General features: G+C 40.7%; 3 protein-coding genes across 3 annotated transcripts; 1 reads left to right on the top strand and 2 right to left on the bottom strand.

The window, feature by feature from the left end:
• Positions 1–292: 292 nt before the first annotated feature.
• Positions 293–1135, bottom strand: LOC144536708 (myeloid-associated differentiation marker-like protein 2). The gene has a single exon (XM_078279968.1). The coding sequence runs from the start codon at positions 1133–1135 to the stop codon at positions 293–295; it is 843 nt and encodes a 280-aa protein (XP_078136094.1).
• A 616-nt stretch (positions 1136–1751) lies between these two features.
• On the bottom strand, positions 1752–3426 carry LOC144536120 (myeloid-associated differentiation marker-like protein 2). Its single transcript, XM_078279068.1, has one exon. It carries the CDS (start codon positions 3344–3346, stop codon positions 2444–2446), a length of 903 nt encoding a protein of 300 aa, XP_078135194.1. The 5' UTR covers positions 3347–3426; the 3' UTR covers positions 1752–2443.
• A 1522-nt stretch (positions 3427–4948) lies between these two features.
• Positions 4949–15322, top strand: cog7 (component of oligomeric golgi complex 7). Its single transcript, XM_078279346.1, has 17 exons — positions 4949–5552; positions 8184–8332; positions 8609–8725; positions 9023–9191; positions 9305–9387; positions 9525–9647; positions 9800–9998; positions 10087–10214; positions 10410–10564; positions 10734–10850; positions 11033–11098; positions 11265–11451; positions 11605–11745; positions 11916–11999; positions 12165–12279; positions 13995–14138; positions 14305–15322. The coding sequence occupies exons 1-17, from the start codon at positions 5387–5389 to the stop codon at positions 14469–14471; spliced, it is 2310 nt and encodes a 769-aa protein (XP_078135472.1). The 5' UTR covers positions 4949–5386; the 3' UTR covers positions 14472–15322.
• Positions 15323–15363: the final 41 nt, after the last annotated feature.

Raw genomic sequence — 15363 nt, 5'->3', positions numbered from 1 at the left:
TACTCAAAATAAAAAAAAAGCATATCTCAGGCACTTATTTGTTAATAACTTTTGAGAATTAAGAACGCAAAACAATATGAGAAATATTTTATATCATATTGTCACCTGCTGACTTGAGGACAGATTTAAAAAGCAATATGATAATAATTCACTATAACATACAGTACATACTGTATAAACATATACTGTCCATTGAATATTTTATCAAAGAATGAACTCAAGAAATGAAACCACACAACAAGCAAAACAATGTTTTTATCTTCATCTCTACGTACATGTTATGTATACATTTCTAGCAAGATTTAAAGGATAAAACCAGGTCCACCATGTAAAAGACAATATTAACAAGGGCTCCAATGGTAACAGTATTCATGTCTACATAGGAACACTTCTGACAGATGTAAGGATTGTGCTTGTAGCGTTTGTAACCAAAGATGGACCAAAGAATGACAGCGAGCAGGTACAACAGCACTGCCACAATGTTGAACACGAGCTCCATCACACTCAGCTTGAATGAGAGCAGACACTGCAGTAGCTTGAGCAGATGGAGAACTATGATGACCACGGTGACCAGGAGGCAAACAGCAAACGCAATGATGCTGCATATCATCCCAAGAGGGCGAAAGGCCCATTCACCATTTACAAAGTGGTCAGCGGCAGCAGTGAGAATAATACACGCTATAAAGGCCTCTGTTGTGCGGAGACCTCCTCTCAGGCTGGATAGGTAGCCGCTCGGAAACAGCTTTTTTTGCATTGCACCATCAATGAGGAAGACAACGGTGGCAACCAGGGAGAAGAGGAAACACAGGATGTTGACAAAACAGGAGAGGCAGACGAACACGGCTGCAAAGATAACTGTGGCTGAGGTGATCATCACAGCACACAGGCTGGTGAGCCCACACGTCAGGTCAGCCCAGTTGGGGAGGAAGACAGCCAGGAGGATGTGCCACATTTTGGCCTCCACCACGGTTATGACCACGGGCACCGTGATGCAGAACACCCAGACAAACTCACACCAGACACCCCATGGACTCACCATCCTGCCTCTGCAGATGACAACGATGAAAGATAAAGCGCTGAAGATTATTTCCAGGAGGCGCAAAATGCCCTGACAGCCCTTGAATGGGCCACACATGATGCTCAAATTAGGAACCCGAGATCTTGAAGAAAAAGTAAGAAGGAAAAGTCTCTTCTGTTATACCAGTACTCTGCAAGGTGAACTAAGTGTGAACAATAATTACTTGTCCTGCTGCTGTTGGATCCTTTTAGTGAGGTAGAGCCACGTCTTACCCACTATTCAAATTTCCAGATTCAGGAATTGCTCAGTGTGTGTTCCATGAATGTCTGAAGGAGAAGGAGACATTTCGACCATTTCTAATACACAGTATGTTGTGTTAAATAGATACGTGCATGCTCCATCTATAGTTTTTTCTGCATGTCACTGCATGTCAATATTTATTTTTCGTTTATTTTGTAATTTATCCAGCATGCAAAAAATACATTTTCTCCTTATTTAAGTGTTATCAGCTTATATTTAATTTCTGTTACCTTTGTCTTATCTGGATTATATGCTTAAAAATAAATACATGTATGTATTTTACCATTACCAGATCAGTGTGTTTGTTTGAGATTTAACCTTAAATTAAACTGACAATTCAATATCGCCCTGTCTCTTTAGCATCCATATGTCTTCTCTAATTAAAAGCCTTTTCATCTAGTATTGGAAAGAACAAAATAAGGTCACAAATATGTCTTTTTCAAGAGCGTCACTTTATTTCCATCTTGGTATTCATCTGTCTGTTGCTGACAGATCCCAGGAAACAGGTGTGTTCATGCATGTGTAATCTCATTTTCAGATGTAATGCAACACAGTTTACATCTTTAAATATTTCATATCCACGTTAAGAAATATGAAAACAGACAGTGGAAAACAAATGAATAGAGCTGAATTGCAATTATATGTTTTAATTATACACCACACATTAAACTTTACATTGAAACATAAAAAAAAAACTAGACAATACAATACTCAACAGATTAATGTTTGAATTATTGAGTTTCAAAAATGTAGACTACCTTTTAGGGCTGGCGTTTTGAGTGGGATCAGAAATGGATGTTTAGAGCCCCAATCCATGATTGGTGTACAGCCACAGTGCTGTTTCTGCTCCAATAGAGACTGTGTACACTCTGCTACATGTGCCCAAATATGGAAAATGTGACTTTAGGGCAGAAATGGCACAGTTCACCCACTTGAGACTAGGCTTTGAAAGCATCATTTAAAACCTCTAATAAAGTAAACCTCTAATTAACTAGAAAACTTAACTCACATACACACTTTTTTTTACGTTGAGCAGCATTTACCAGTACCAGAGTTTTTTTTTTTTATCTGTATGGGTCAGATTAACAAGTACAAGTAATAAAAAAGATGATAGGAATGTCACCACTATGTGCGCTTAAAGTTACAGATACCAAGCAGGGTAAAAATGAGGTCCAGTGTGAAAAGAATGAGATTCACATAGGTAAAAAATGCAACCATAAACTCTATGGCCCAGATACAGAAGCTGGGTGGACAGTCTTTGGGTCGAGGATTGTTTCTGAACATAAAAATGGGCCACACAATAGCAGCAAATATGTACAGCACAACAGAGATCACCAGAAATATAAACACAAACCTGTCCAGGTTAAAGGGCAAACACTTCTTCAGTTTCTTGAGGATGTTGGTGGCTATGATTAGAGGGAGGATGGGGAAAGGAATGGCATATGCTATAATACACAAGATCAGAGCGGGCTTGTCTCTGTAACCAGTCAGTGAGATAAAAATCATGCAGCTCACAAAGGCCTCCATGACCTTCCAGAATCCAGGCAGAGCAGCAAGGTAGCTCCCTTTCTTCTTGTCCAGGAATTTGTCCTTCACCACTTCAAGTGTGTAGACAAAGGCACACAAGAAAGCAAATATACTCACTATCCAGCCGTACAGGCATTGCCATTTCAGGCATGCATAGAAGTTGGCATAAGTGATAGCGACAGAGACAGTCATGAGCGTAGAGGACATGGCCATCCCAGTGGTGAAGTCATCCCAGTCCAGGCAAAACATATTGAGTATTATATCGAGCTTGAACATCTCAATAATGGTGATGATGAGGGTCATGATGGGGCAGAAGGCCCAGGTGAACATAGCATAGTTCCAGTAGGTATGGGTGCTCCCTCCTCTGAAGGCACCCAAAACAAAGGTGACCACAGAAAGAATGATCTGGGCCATGTGCAGCCCGCCTCGGCCGGATAACAGAGTAGAAGGAGAAAACACAGCCTTGGACAATGTGTCCTTAATATTATCAATTATTCCCATCTCTTTAAATGAGCTGAAGAGCAGTTAAAATGACTGTTATGTATGTCCTCGCAGGCAGCTGCTACAAACTGGTTGAGGTATGTCCAGCTCCACTTTCCATGTGGTTTTTTACTGCCTTTCAGGTTTGCATATTATTCATGACACCAACTGTGTGTGGTGATAAATGTTTGCTGCTGCAGATATGAAATAATCAAAATGAGTATACTATAGGTAAAGAGGCATCAGTGAGGACAAGACACAGCAAAAGCAGATCTGCTTTGGCTCCCTGACTAATTAAGTTACCTCTGCTGTGTGCCCATCGCTTCCTGCTATCAAACGCCATTTTATAAATAGGCCAGTGGTGAAAGAAGTATTCAGCTCCTTTACTCAAGTAGAATTACTAATACCACATTGTAAAAATACTCTGTTACAAGTAAAAGTCCTGCATTGGAAATGTTACGTAAGTAAAAGTATGTAAGTATCATCAGGAAAATGTACTTAAAGTAGTAAAAGTAGAAGTACTCAGAAAAATCAGAAAAAAATGCAGAAAAACAGTTCTGCCAATCAACTGTTTGTAGGTCTATATATTGTTAAAATATTGTATTTTATAAACTATATGTGTTTTGTGTGCCAAAATCTTAATTTGTAAAGTAACTTGTAACTAAAGCTGTCAGATTAATGTAGTGGAGTAAAAAGTACAATATTTCCCTCTGAAATGTAGTGGAGTAGAAATAGAAGGGGTATGAAAAGAAAAGACTCAAGTAAAGTACAAGTACCTCAAATTAGTACTTAAGTACGGTACTTGAGTAAATGTACTCAGTTACATTCCACCACTGAAATAGGCCTACATAAATGTACAAACTATGTCCCTTCCTTAAAGTCCAGACACATTCTATAAAACTCTACAGTTCAGCTGTTTTCCCCTTCCCCGGATCATCTGTAATATCATCTACAATGTACATTATTATATACTACATTTAGTTTTGTAATAGTTTTTGTTGCCCAAGCTTGTGAGAGGCACATTGAGAATTACCAGTCACCTATGCTGTTTTTATTATTACTGCAGATTATTCTATAATATATATATATCTATTAGACTAATAAATTAATATTATATATATCTAGAGTGGTTTGTGTGAGTCGCTGGGTAACATTACATGGAAGTTATTGAGAAACAAAATCATTCATTTTCCATTAAATCATTATATGAAATAGAAAAAGTATATCCCATATGAAGAGTTATGTTCTGTGTAGTGTTACATGTTGGTATTATATTTGGGTCGCTGGACCACATTACATGGAAGCTATTGAAAAACTGCTATTATTTTCTACTAAAAATATTGATGTCAAATGCATGAATTACACATAAGTAATAAAATAATAATAAAAATAAATTAAAAAGTAATACAATAAAAAATGTGCTACATCAGACCAATTGAGATATATATATATGTAACTGTCACTAATATTGGCAAGTCAGCATGAAAGAATTGCAAAAACATCGGTTTACGTTTCTGTACGGATATATTTATTTGTGACACTGCTTCAAGCTTCAGCTTTATGTGTTCCCCTTTCTTTTTTTCTCGCGGCCAATTGTGATATATCTTCATTTAAAAACACACAAATTGTCCCATATTGTTGACGAAATTGTTCTCCATTCTGTTGACAAGCTGTGTATTCAGCAGCTCAGTTTGTTGAGCTGGCGCTCGTTTCTGGGGAAGGTAAATCGAAAGCACAAAGAGGAAGTTGTTGTCAAGTGTTGGTAGCACTGCTATGTGTTAGTATCAAACATTTAGAAATATGTCTTTACTTTTCTCCTTTTAAAGCCGTAAACATTTAAAAACAACTCTGGAGGAAGCCGTCGCCTTGTTGGAACTATATCTAGTTGTAATGATAATTTCATTTTCTTGGGCTATTTATTTTATATTCGTGTCGAAGCCATTGATTGGGAAAAATTAGCCAACGTTAGCAATGGGTCGATGACACAGGCTGCACTGCACCACAAGAGTTTTACTGAACACCGCCCGGCTTCTTGCACTAGTGAAGGACTATAGAGGCCAAATGGATTTCTCCAAATTCCTGGACGATGACTTTGATGTGAAAGACTGGGTGAACGGCGCTTTCAAGGTGGTGCAGAAAGACGCGCCGGGGAAAGCAGACACACACGCAGCCACACTGGTCATGAAACTACAGCTGTTCATCCAGGAAGTCAACAATGCCATTGAGGGTAAGTAAACTGATGACGTTTTGCTTTAACACCACGTTAAGAGTTTGTAGGGTGTTTTCTTTCGGCTGCACAAAGTGTATTTTGTCTTGCTGTCACCCAGTTTCCGGTGTCGTGCCAAGGTACTTATCCCCGCCAGGATTTGTATCCTGGAGCGCGTGTGCACTCAGAGAAGCGGAGTTTAACTGCTGTACTTCGAATTCACCTCTTAAATGGAACAAATAGCGACGTGGAAGACTCGACAGGGTTTTCCATGGTAACAAGGGACTCATTTATCTACATAAATACGTTTGTCTGTTACATTAAGGCGACGTGTGAATTGTTTAATGCGTCGTTTTATTATTGTGGATTAATCGACAGTGTTTTCCAAAGTTCCATATTGACATCACCTTAGCTACATATAGGCCGACCGATGGGCCTATCTATGTGAGTCATGCAGGTTTATGAACAGTATTTTTTCCTTTAAACTAGGCTACCTCCATCTGTCCATTCTCTGCAGGTGCGGTCTGACAAGGATGTCCCGTCTTTGCTAACCCGTCCCTCCCTGCCCTCTATCGTGATTTCTGTTTTAATTTAATTTAGTTTAATATGGCTTTTCAGTTAACCGCTTTGTTCACCTGTCTACCATATAAGTTACAGAGGGGATACACAAAATATCAGGCCATTTTTTCACCTGATATTTTGTGTATCCCCTCCCCTAACATGCAAAGGGTCTGTCCTGTCCTCATGTGTGTTATTGTCTGTCTTTACCAGGTCACAATAAACAACATGAGATATTGTCTGTCTTTACCAGGTCACAATAAACAACATGAGATATTGTCTGTCTTTACCAGGTCACAATAAACAACATGAGATAATATGGAGATGTCTGCCTTTTTTCTAGCAAGAGTTACAGAGGGAATACACATTATATCAGGTGAAAAACGGCCTGATATAATGTGTATCCCCTCTGTAACTTTTGCTAGAAAACAGCAGACATCTCCATATTATCTGATGTTGTTTATTGTGACCTGGAAAATAACACACATGATGACAGGACAGACCCTTTGCATGTTAGGGGAGGGGATACACATTATATCAAGTGAAAAACGGCCTAATATAACGTGTATTCCCTCTGTAACTCTTGCTAGAAAAAAGGCAGACATCTCCATATTATCTCATGTTGTTTATTGTGACCTGGTAAAGACAGACAATATCTCATGTTGTTTATTGTGACCTGGTAAAGACAGACAATAACACACATGAGGACAGGACAGACCCTTTGCATGTTAGGGGAGGGGATACACAAAATATCAGGTGAAATAACGGCCTTATTTTTTGTATCCCCTCTGTAACTTATATGGTAGACAGGTGAACAAAGCGGTTAACTGAAAAGCCATATTAAACTAAATTAAATTAAAACAGAAATCACGATAGAGGGCAGGGAGGGACGGGTTAGCAAAGACGGGACATCCTTGTCAGACCGCACCTGCAGAGAATGGACAGATGGAGGTAGCCTAGTTTAAAGGAAAAAATATTGTTCATAAACCTGCATGACTCACATAGATAGGCCCATCGGTCGGCCTATATGTAGCTAAGGTGATGTCAATATGGAACTTTGGAAACTGTTGATTAATCCAGAATACTAAACGACGCATTAAACAATTCACACGTCGCCTTAATGTGACAGGTGCAGTGAAGTGCAGCAGTTAAACTCCGCTTCTCTGAGTGCACGCGCGCTCCAGCGGCCAGGGGATACAAATTCTGGCGGGGATAAGTACCTTGGCAGTGCCACGACACCGGCTTCTGTACACCTAGCTTAATACAACAGCTCTGCATTACTACTTCCTACCTAAGGGAACTTTATCAGGATGCATAGTATCCTGGATCCATGAAATAACAGGCCTTTAAAAATAAAAGTCTGCCTGCCTCTATGGGAATTTAACATAGGGGTGTACTTACTTATGCCCCCTGTATTTTAAGGAAGAACATTTATTTATTTATGATACATTATTCATTCACAAAGAAAATTGGTGTCCTTAAAGGTTGGATTGTTCCTCTTTTTTTTAATTAAGGCATTAAGATCAATTTCCAAAAGATGATTATTATTTTTTTTTTTTTATTCCTCTTTTTTAGTCAACTTTAGCATGGGTTCACAAACTTATGAGTGCCACTGTAAGTGATCATTTTGGAGGATGTTATTTGTGTGGTGACGTTGAACTGTAATGCACCCAAATTATAGAAACACCTGTCAGTTGAATCAACACCTCAAACATTTTCAACAAAAACGGAACAATACAACATTCACAAAGGCAGGATATATTGCAGGACTGTTCTATTAGAATGCATTTATTTTAATTGGGTGTACCTAATAAACTGGCAACTGATTGTATAGCATAGTATATACTTGAATTATGGTGACAATGAAACATCTAAGATGTAGAGAGGGTTGTACAAAATCACACTAATCTATTAGGAGCAGCATTAAGTTTGTTTTTTGCTGTTGTTGAAACCCATACCAAAGAGGACTGCATGTAATGACTTCCGGCAATTTCTCCTTAGAATGGCACCAGCTGTGATATGATATAATGTTATGAAAGTTATACTTTTCTTGTTAAATCCATTAACTGAAATACTTTTGTTTTTTATGTGTAGAGAGCAGTAATCAAGCCCTTCAAAATATGCCCAGAGTGCTGCGAGATGTGGAGGCTTTGAAACAGGAGGCTTCTTTCCTCAAGGAGCAAATGGTTCTGGTCAAGGAAGACATCAAGAAGTTTGAGCAAGACACTGTGCAGTCTATGCAGGTGTGGCATAAGTTCAATCGCTATGTCATTACTCCGTCTATAGCATATGCATACTTGAAGTAGATTCATGGTTCACAAATCATGTATTGCATGTAAAACATAGATACAAATCTACATTGACTCTCAAAGTGTTTACCGAATGTTATGTCATTAGAATCATTTCTTTGACAATAAGCACTATAATAGTCAGAGCCTGACAGTGGCATAAAATGTGCAGGGTGCTCTCAGGATATTTCTTAGGTATGACTTTCATATTGTGTGGTTCCTACTCACCAGGTCCTGGTGGAGATAGATCAAGTGAAGAGCCGCATGCAGGTGGCAGCTGACGCTCTGCAGGAGGCGGACAAATGGAGCACACTGAGTGCAGACATTGAGGAGACCTTCAAAACACAGGTATACATGCCAGACATCACCACGGGACTCCTGACTAATGTTTGAGGAATAGTTACAATTGAGGCGTGCAAGACACTAAGGCAATGGCCCCTCACAGACTCGAGCATTTTTCTAGGCAGTTGATTTGAACTGATTCAATTTAGTTTAAAAAATATTCAAAGAAATGACATTGCAATATTCATATTTCTGATACAGGGTAATTAGTGTGTTTTATCGTCTAACAAATGATGATAGAATATTAAGATATTACTTTGTGGACATTATCATCATCTTAAATATGTTCTCTTCCTTTTCCAGGACTTTGCTGTAATTTCCTCGAAGCTGACCAGCATGCAGAACAGTCTGGCCATGTTGGTGGACACACCAGACTACTCTGAAAAGTGTGTCCACCTGGAGGCTCTCAAGAACAGACTGGAGGCCCTGGCCAGCCCACAAATAGTAGCAACTTTTAATTCCATGTCTATAGGTAAGAACCTTTTAATATTAATTCCAACTTCAATTTCTTTCTTTGTCTTGTGTTCACTGTACTTCACTTCTAGTGGTATACTTAAAGAATGTTTCCACATGTTTTCTTTGCAGACCAAGCCAAGCTGTTTGTTAAAGTCTTCACAGAGATAGATAGAATGCCACAGCTCTTTGCCTACTACTACAAGTGTCATAAGGTCGGTGCCACAGCTCTCCCTTACCTTAATAAGCCATCACAAAATCATATTCTCGTATGTTTTACAATGACAATGTTTGGAGAAGGAATGCTCTAATGTCCATTTGTGAATGACTGTCTGTTTTGGCATCTGTCCAGGGCCAGTTGGTGAGCATTTGGCAGGATCTCTCTCAGAGCGAGCTCAGTCTGAATCAGCAGCTGTCCGAATTCTATGACACTTTGCTCTCCTCTTGGCACTCTCAACTACAGTGGAGCAGCCAGGTGAGACACACCACAGACCCAAGACCGATCCAACAATGTTAACACACGATTGGAAAGGGCTAGATCAGTAATTTGAAAAAATAATACAAAGTCAAGTCAGTCAGAATGCTCTTTTTAATTGTTTGCATATCCCCTTCTGTAACACGTAACAGGTGTTCAAGAACCCGTATGAGGTGGTGACAGTGTTGCTGATCCAAACTCTGGGTGCCATGGTCCCATCCATCCCTGTGTGCCTGAGCACGGCCATGGAGCGGGCTGCCCAAGAGCAGCGCCTCGACACACTGCTCGAACTCCATCACACCACGTCCACCTTCGGACACAGCCTGGAGGCCACCATGCTGCCGCACCTGGGTCTGTGCATTGACAAGCTGTGACAGTAGATACTTCAGATGTGGGTGAAGTGTAGGTCCTTATGTTCTGTCTTGTGTTTCCTCCCCAGGTGAGAATAATCTGCTGAAGGTGACTGAGCTGGTCTGTGCGCTGTATGACCCCTACAAACCTTATCAGCTGCAGTATGGAGATCTGGAGGAAGCTCACCTCCTTATCCAGATCAGTGCTGTGCCTTTGGTTAGACACCACACACACACACACACACACACACACACACACACACACACACACACGTACGCGCACGTTCACACACAAAATAATAGATTTATTAAAACATTGCCACAACTTTCTAATTCCCTTCCAATTTTTTATTTTATTTCCTCTGTTTGTGCCGCCCCTTGTTTCAAACTCTATATTCTCTCCTGTCTTTAGGAGCACGGGGAGGTAATTGATTGTGTAGAAGAGTTGAGCCACTCGGTTGGCAAGTTGTTTGGCCTGGCCAGCTCTGCTGTGGACCGCTGTGTCAAACTGAGTGATGGACTGGCTGTGTGTGGCCTCCTCAAAGCCCTCAAAGCCCTCTTCACCAAGTAAATAAATGTCCTTTATTGTCAAAACAGTCATAGGCTACAAAAGATTTACTAGATTACTTTGCTTTATTGATAGAAAAAAAAAATTGCCTGATTTTCTTTTTTTACTATATGTAGACATTACTTTATTTGACTTCTGTAGCCAGCTTTAACATTGTGCTTGTTCTAGGTATGTGTCGGACTTCTCTACAACACTGCAGTCAATCAGGAAGAAGTGTAAACTGGAGGATACGCCAAGTTCATCTGTTTTCCAGGAGGACTGGACAGCCTTCCAGAACTCTGTCAGGTTAATGTTTTTGACATTTCAGTGCACAGGACAGATTTTTGTAATACTTGTCGGACCAAGGCCCTCTCACGTAGGCAACGATGGAGAAACCTGGCGGAGGATGATTGGCATAACAAACACCATGTGCAAGCATAGGGCCAAAATGGACGGATAGATGAACAGTTTTATGTTTGATTTTGCAGGATTATTGCCACCTGTGGAGAACTGCTTAGACAATGTGGAGCATTTGAGCAGCAGCTGTCAAACAAGTAAGAGAGATGTTTATACTTTATATTTCATTATGTTCTAGTTGTTTCGCCCTAAACCATTCCCTTTGACATGGATGTAACTCATAGGGCACTCTATTAATAAGGCACAATCTCAGATTTAAAGGAATTGCGTTTGTTGTCTGAATACAATCAATCCTTCCCATAGGATCCTGGGCACGGCCGGTAAGTACTTGTCAGAGTCGTATAGCCCACGCAGCCTGGCAGGCATCCAAGAGGCCAGCTCCACAGAGAGGAAGAGCGCCACCAAGAACCCCTGGCAGGAATATAACTACCTCCAGAGAGGAAATATGGCTGAATACAACAGCCTGATGGAAGTCCTCTACTCCCTAAAGGTATGGAGCAGGGCTTGGTGTCAGAATGAGAATAGATTTTGTTGATGTCCTATGAAGAGAACTGACACTTGTTCTACTGTTGCATGTTATCAGGTGGTTTATAAAGGACCCTCTGCAGCTGTTAATATGCATCTCTTTCCCCTTATCTTGCAGGAGAAGGGCACAGGTAACTCCAGCCTTTTAGCAAAGCCCAGAGCAGCTCTGATCAGACTCAACCAGCAAGCCAACCAGCTGGCCTTCGACTCTGTCTTCCTGCAAATCAAACACCAGCTCTGCCTCATCTCCAAGATGGAGGTGATTCAGTGTCAAGTTACTACATGATTTGATTTAATATAGGGATTAGCACGATATGAGAGCATTGCTGAGAGCTTTTGGACTGCCTTTCCTCATGTGCATTTAAGTGTTGGATGTACTGTGTCTACTTTAATCTCACCTCCTACTGTTTGCTTCCTGCATCTGTTCAGAGACAAGAGGCCCCTGGTTTTGGAGAGAGCTACACGGAGGACCTGCCTAATTTCAGCCTGTCACCGCAAGAATACATTACAAATGTTAGTCAGGTTTGGCTTGGATATACATCATGACAATCAATTAATTACAATTGATATGATTCATATGGGCAGTGCAGATCAATACAAAAAAACAACAGGAATTTCCTCATAAGATGAAGTCAAACTAGCAGTCTTTTATTCACATATTATTGTTGTCCCTTCCAGATAGGGCAATACCTGATGTCTCTGCCTCTCCACTTGGAGCCATTTGTGACTCAGGAGGATCCGGCACTAGAGATGGCCCTACATGCCGGGAAGCTGCCTTTCCCTCCAGAGCAAGGTTTCTGGCCGTCAACCCTGATTCTCTTCTCAATCTAACACTCCACGTATTTGTTTCCCCCCCCCCCCCCCCCCCCCCTCTGTTCCCCTTTCTCTCTTTATTTCACTATTTCAGCTTTCTTTCCTTCCACTAACCCTTCCGGTATATTTCTTAAGCCTCCGATTTGTATATCATTTCTGTAATGATACAAAAGAAGCAAATATAAATATTTGATTTGCAAATTAAAAGCAGTGCCGACTTAATATGAATATTCTATTTGGAAACGGATAAGGTCAAAGGTCAAATCAATCCTCTTGGACTCCAACCATGGCAATGGAAACTCAAAAAACAACAATTTGCAATTTGATACACGCATAACACAACATTAGCTTGGTAGACAGAAGGTTTGTCTGGGTCAGAAATCTGTGATTGTATTTATTATTAAAATGTTTCTATACACTCCCAAGAGCATGATGCAGCATTAAAAAAGAAAGAAAAGAGCCCCAGATTTGCAAGTTTGATGTAAATCAATTTTTGGTAGTATTTAGGGCATATGATGATTGAAGCAGGATAATACACCCAGAGATACACGACAGAGTAACATCCAAGACATTAAACATTAAGACAACTGATCTATCGTGGAGCCAAAGAGCTTAGAGGTCAAATTGTTATCAGTGCAAATGTGCCATGGTACTGTACTTTTTTAAACTTTTTTGACAACCTTTTCTGTTCCACATCATTTTATCCTTTATCCTCCATCTCCAGCTTCCTCTTTGCCCCTGACACTCTATATTAAATCCCATTCTGTCTAAAAAAAAAAGTATCTACATCACTAGTGCTGCAGCTATCGATTATTTTAGTAATCGAGTATTCTACCGATTAATTGGATAAGAAATACTTTTCAAAAGTACAAAAGGGGTTTCTTTTTTTCGAAAAAGCAACCTTTTTTATTGCCTAAATTGCATACGATAACAGGGATAGATGCTATTATTTTTAAGCACGGGCCGCATGGGCCACCAAGCCCCTTATTCTGTTGGCAAAAGTACATTTTTGGTGGCCCAAATGTAAATCTTTTTCGCCCCCTTCCCCTTCTTGCCTCTGGCTCTTTGCACTGGATATGCAAAAGAGCAGTTCACTAAGCCCAGGTAAATGTGACCGTACAAAGCTTACAGCAGGGCTATTCAACTACACTGTTCAGGGGGACACATTTTAAGAAGGCTAATACTGAGTGAGGAGAAAGAATAAAGAACGCAGACATCACCGGCATGGTCTGGTGACATCATTCACGTGCATATTAAGTAGCCATTAGGTTAATGCTCTAGCGGGGAGCGGCTGGTTTGTCTCCGGCAGCAGCTACGTTTACAGAAATTTGTCAAAATTTCAAGATAGCTAAAACTTTCTGTCGTTTTCTCTTACCTGTCTCTTCTCTTAACCCCTCACTCTTTTCGCTGTCTTCCTCCATTTTGTAATCTGTGCCGTCAGTCTTGTGTCCAGCGTCAGCCCGTTGTGCGCTAGTAATAATCATCCGTGTGGAAACACAGTGAGCCGTGCAACTTTAGTTACATTGATGAAACGAAAGTTCGAGGCAAAGAATTTTGCATCGAGGATTTTTAGTAATCAAATTATTCGAGTTACTTGAAGAATCGTTTCAGCCCTATACATCACTATCCTCACACCTTATCTTTACACCTTGTAAACTGACTCACTTTTGAAACATCACCTTCCTTCTGTCTCAGGTGATGACCTTCCCGAGCTGGACAACACCGCAGACTACTGGCTGGGCTCCATTGCTCGGGCAACCATGCAGACCTACTGTGATGCCATTCTGCTCATTCCCCAACTGAACATCCATTCCACTAAACAGCTGGCCACGGATATCGGTACAGTAACCAGAACGCTGCCGGACAGACACACGTAGTTATAAATTCCTTATGATGGTTAAGCAGAGCAACGACACTGTTATTCATGCTCACAAGGAACAATTCAGTGAAACGTGACTCCCAGTTGAGCTAATGTGTACTGATGACTCCTGTTCCTGCTCCACAGACTATCTGAGCAACGTGATGGACGCTCTGGGCCTGCAGCCCTCCCGCACCCTGCAGCACATCGTCACCCTGCTGAGGGCCAAGCCAGAAGACTACAGACAGACGGCCAAACTGCTGCCTCGTCGGCTGGCCTCCACCATCGCTGCTGTCCGGTGCATCGACTACTAACACCGAGGGAGAGGAAGATGGACTGTAGGTACAGTGGCTCTCAGAGCGGCACCTGGGACTCGGAGGCATGTTTGAAAACTACGAAGAATGTGATATCAATAGTAGCTGGTTTACATGTTACTGTCCTTTTTAAATCTCAAATTTGTGGCTGCAGCGTTTTAGGATTATAGTCCTGTCCATTTATAATGGCATTTATGGGAATGCTAAGAGATTGAAATCAGGGTGGTTCAGACTTTTTAATACTGATTATTGTTGAACTAAATGTGGCTTTGAATGATCAACGGGGACAATGCCTTCAAGTCAAAGCGCCTTGACTATAGATCTTTAATTTCTGCTTTTGTTGTTGTTGCTGATGCATCTATAGAGGAACTAACAACATGTACATCAGGGGATGTGTGAGAGCATTTGGAAATCTATATGACTGATATATTTGTTGTCGATTATTTGTCATACAATTATAATTAATCTGTGATATTAAATTATATTAAGGTAATATTTCAGATATAGCTGTATTGTTTTCTGTTAACTGAGCTTCACATTCAGCAGTTGACTTCAAAAATGAAGGTGAGCGCGCTCTCTGTCTGTCTGTCTGTCTCTGTCTGTCTCTCTCTCTCCCTCTCTCTCGCTCCCTCTCTCTCTCTCTGTCTGTCTGTCTGTCTCTCTGTCTGTCTCTCTGTCTGTCTCTCTGTCTGTCTGTCTGTCTGTCTGTCTCTTTCTCTCCCTTTCTCTTTCTCTCTCTGGTTGCAGTCTGGGCTGGAAAATATGAATATTCTCCATGTGGACATTGTTCCATATTTCTCCATGCAGTATCATGAAAATCTGTACATAAAACATTGACATAACACTAAAAAGGAGCCTATTGTGTTACTTTTGATCGATTTTATTGCACTGG

The sequence above is a fragment of the Sander vitreus genome, chromosome 21 (assembly GCF_031162955.1).
Source record: "Sander vitreus isolate 19-12246 chromosome 21, sanVit1, whole genome shotgun sequence".
Lineage (NCBI taxonomy): Eukaryota > Metazoa > Chordata > Actinopteri > Perciformes > Percidae > Sander > Sander vitreus.
This window is presented reverse-complemented; position numbering and strand designations above follow the sequence as displayed.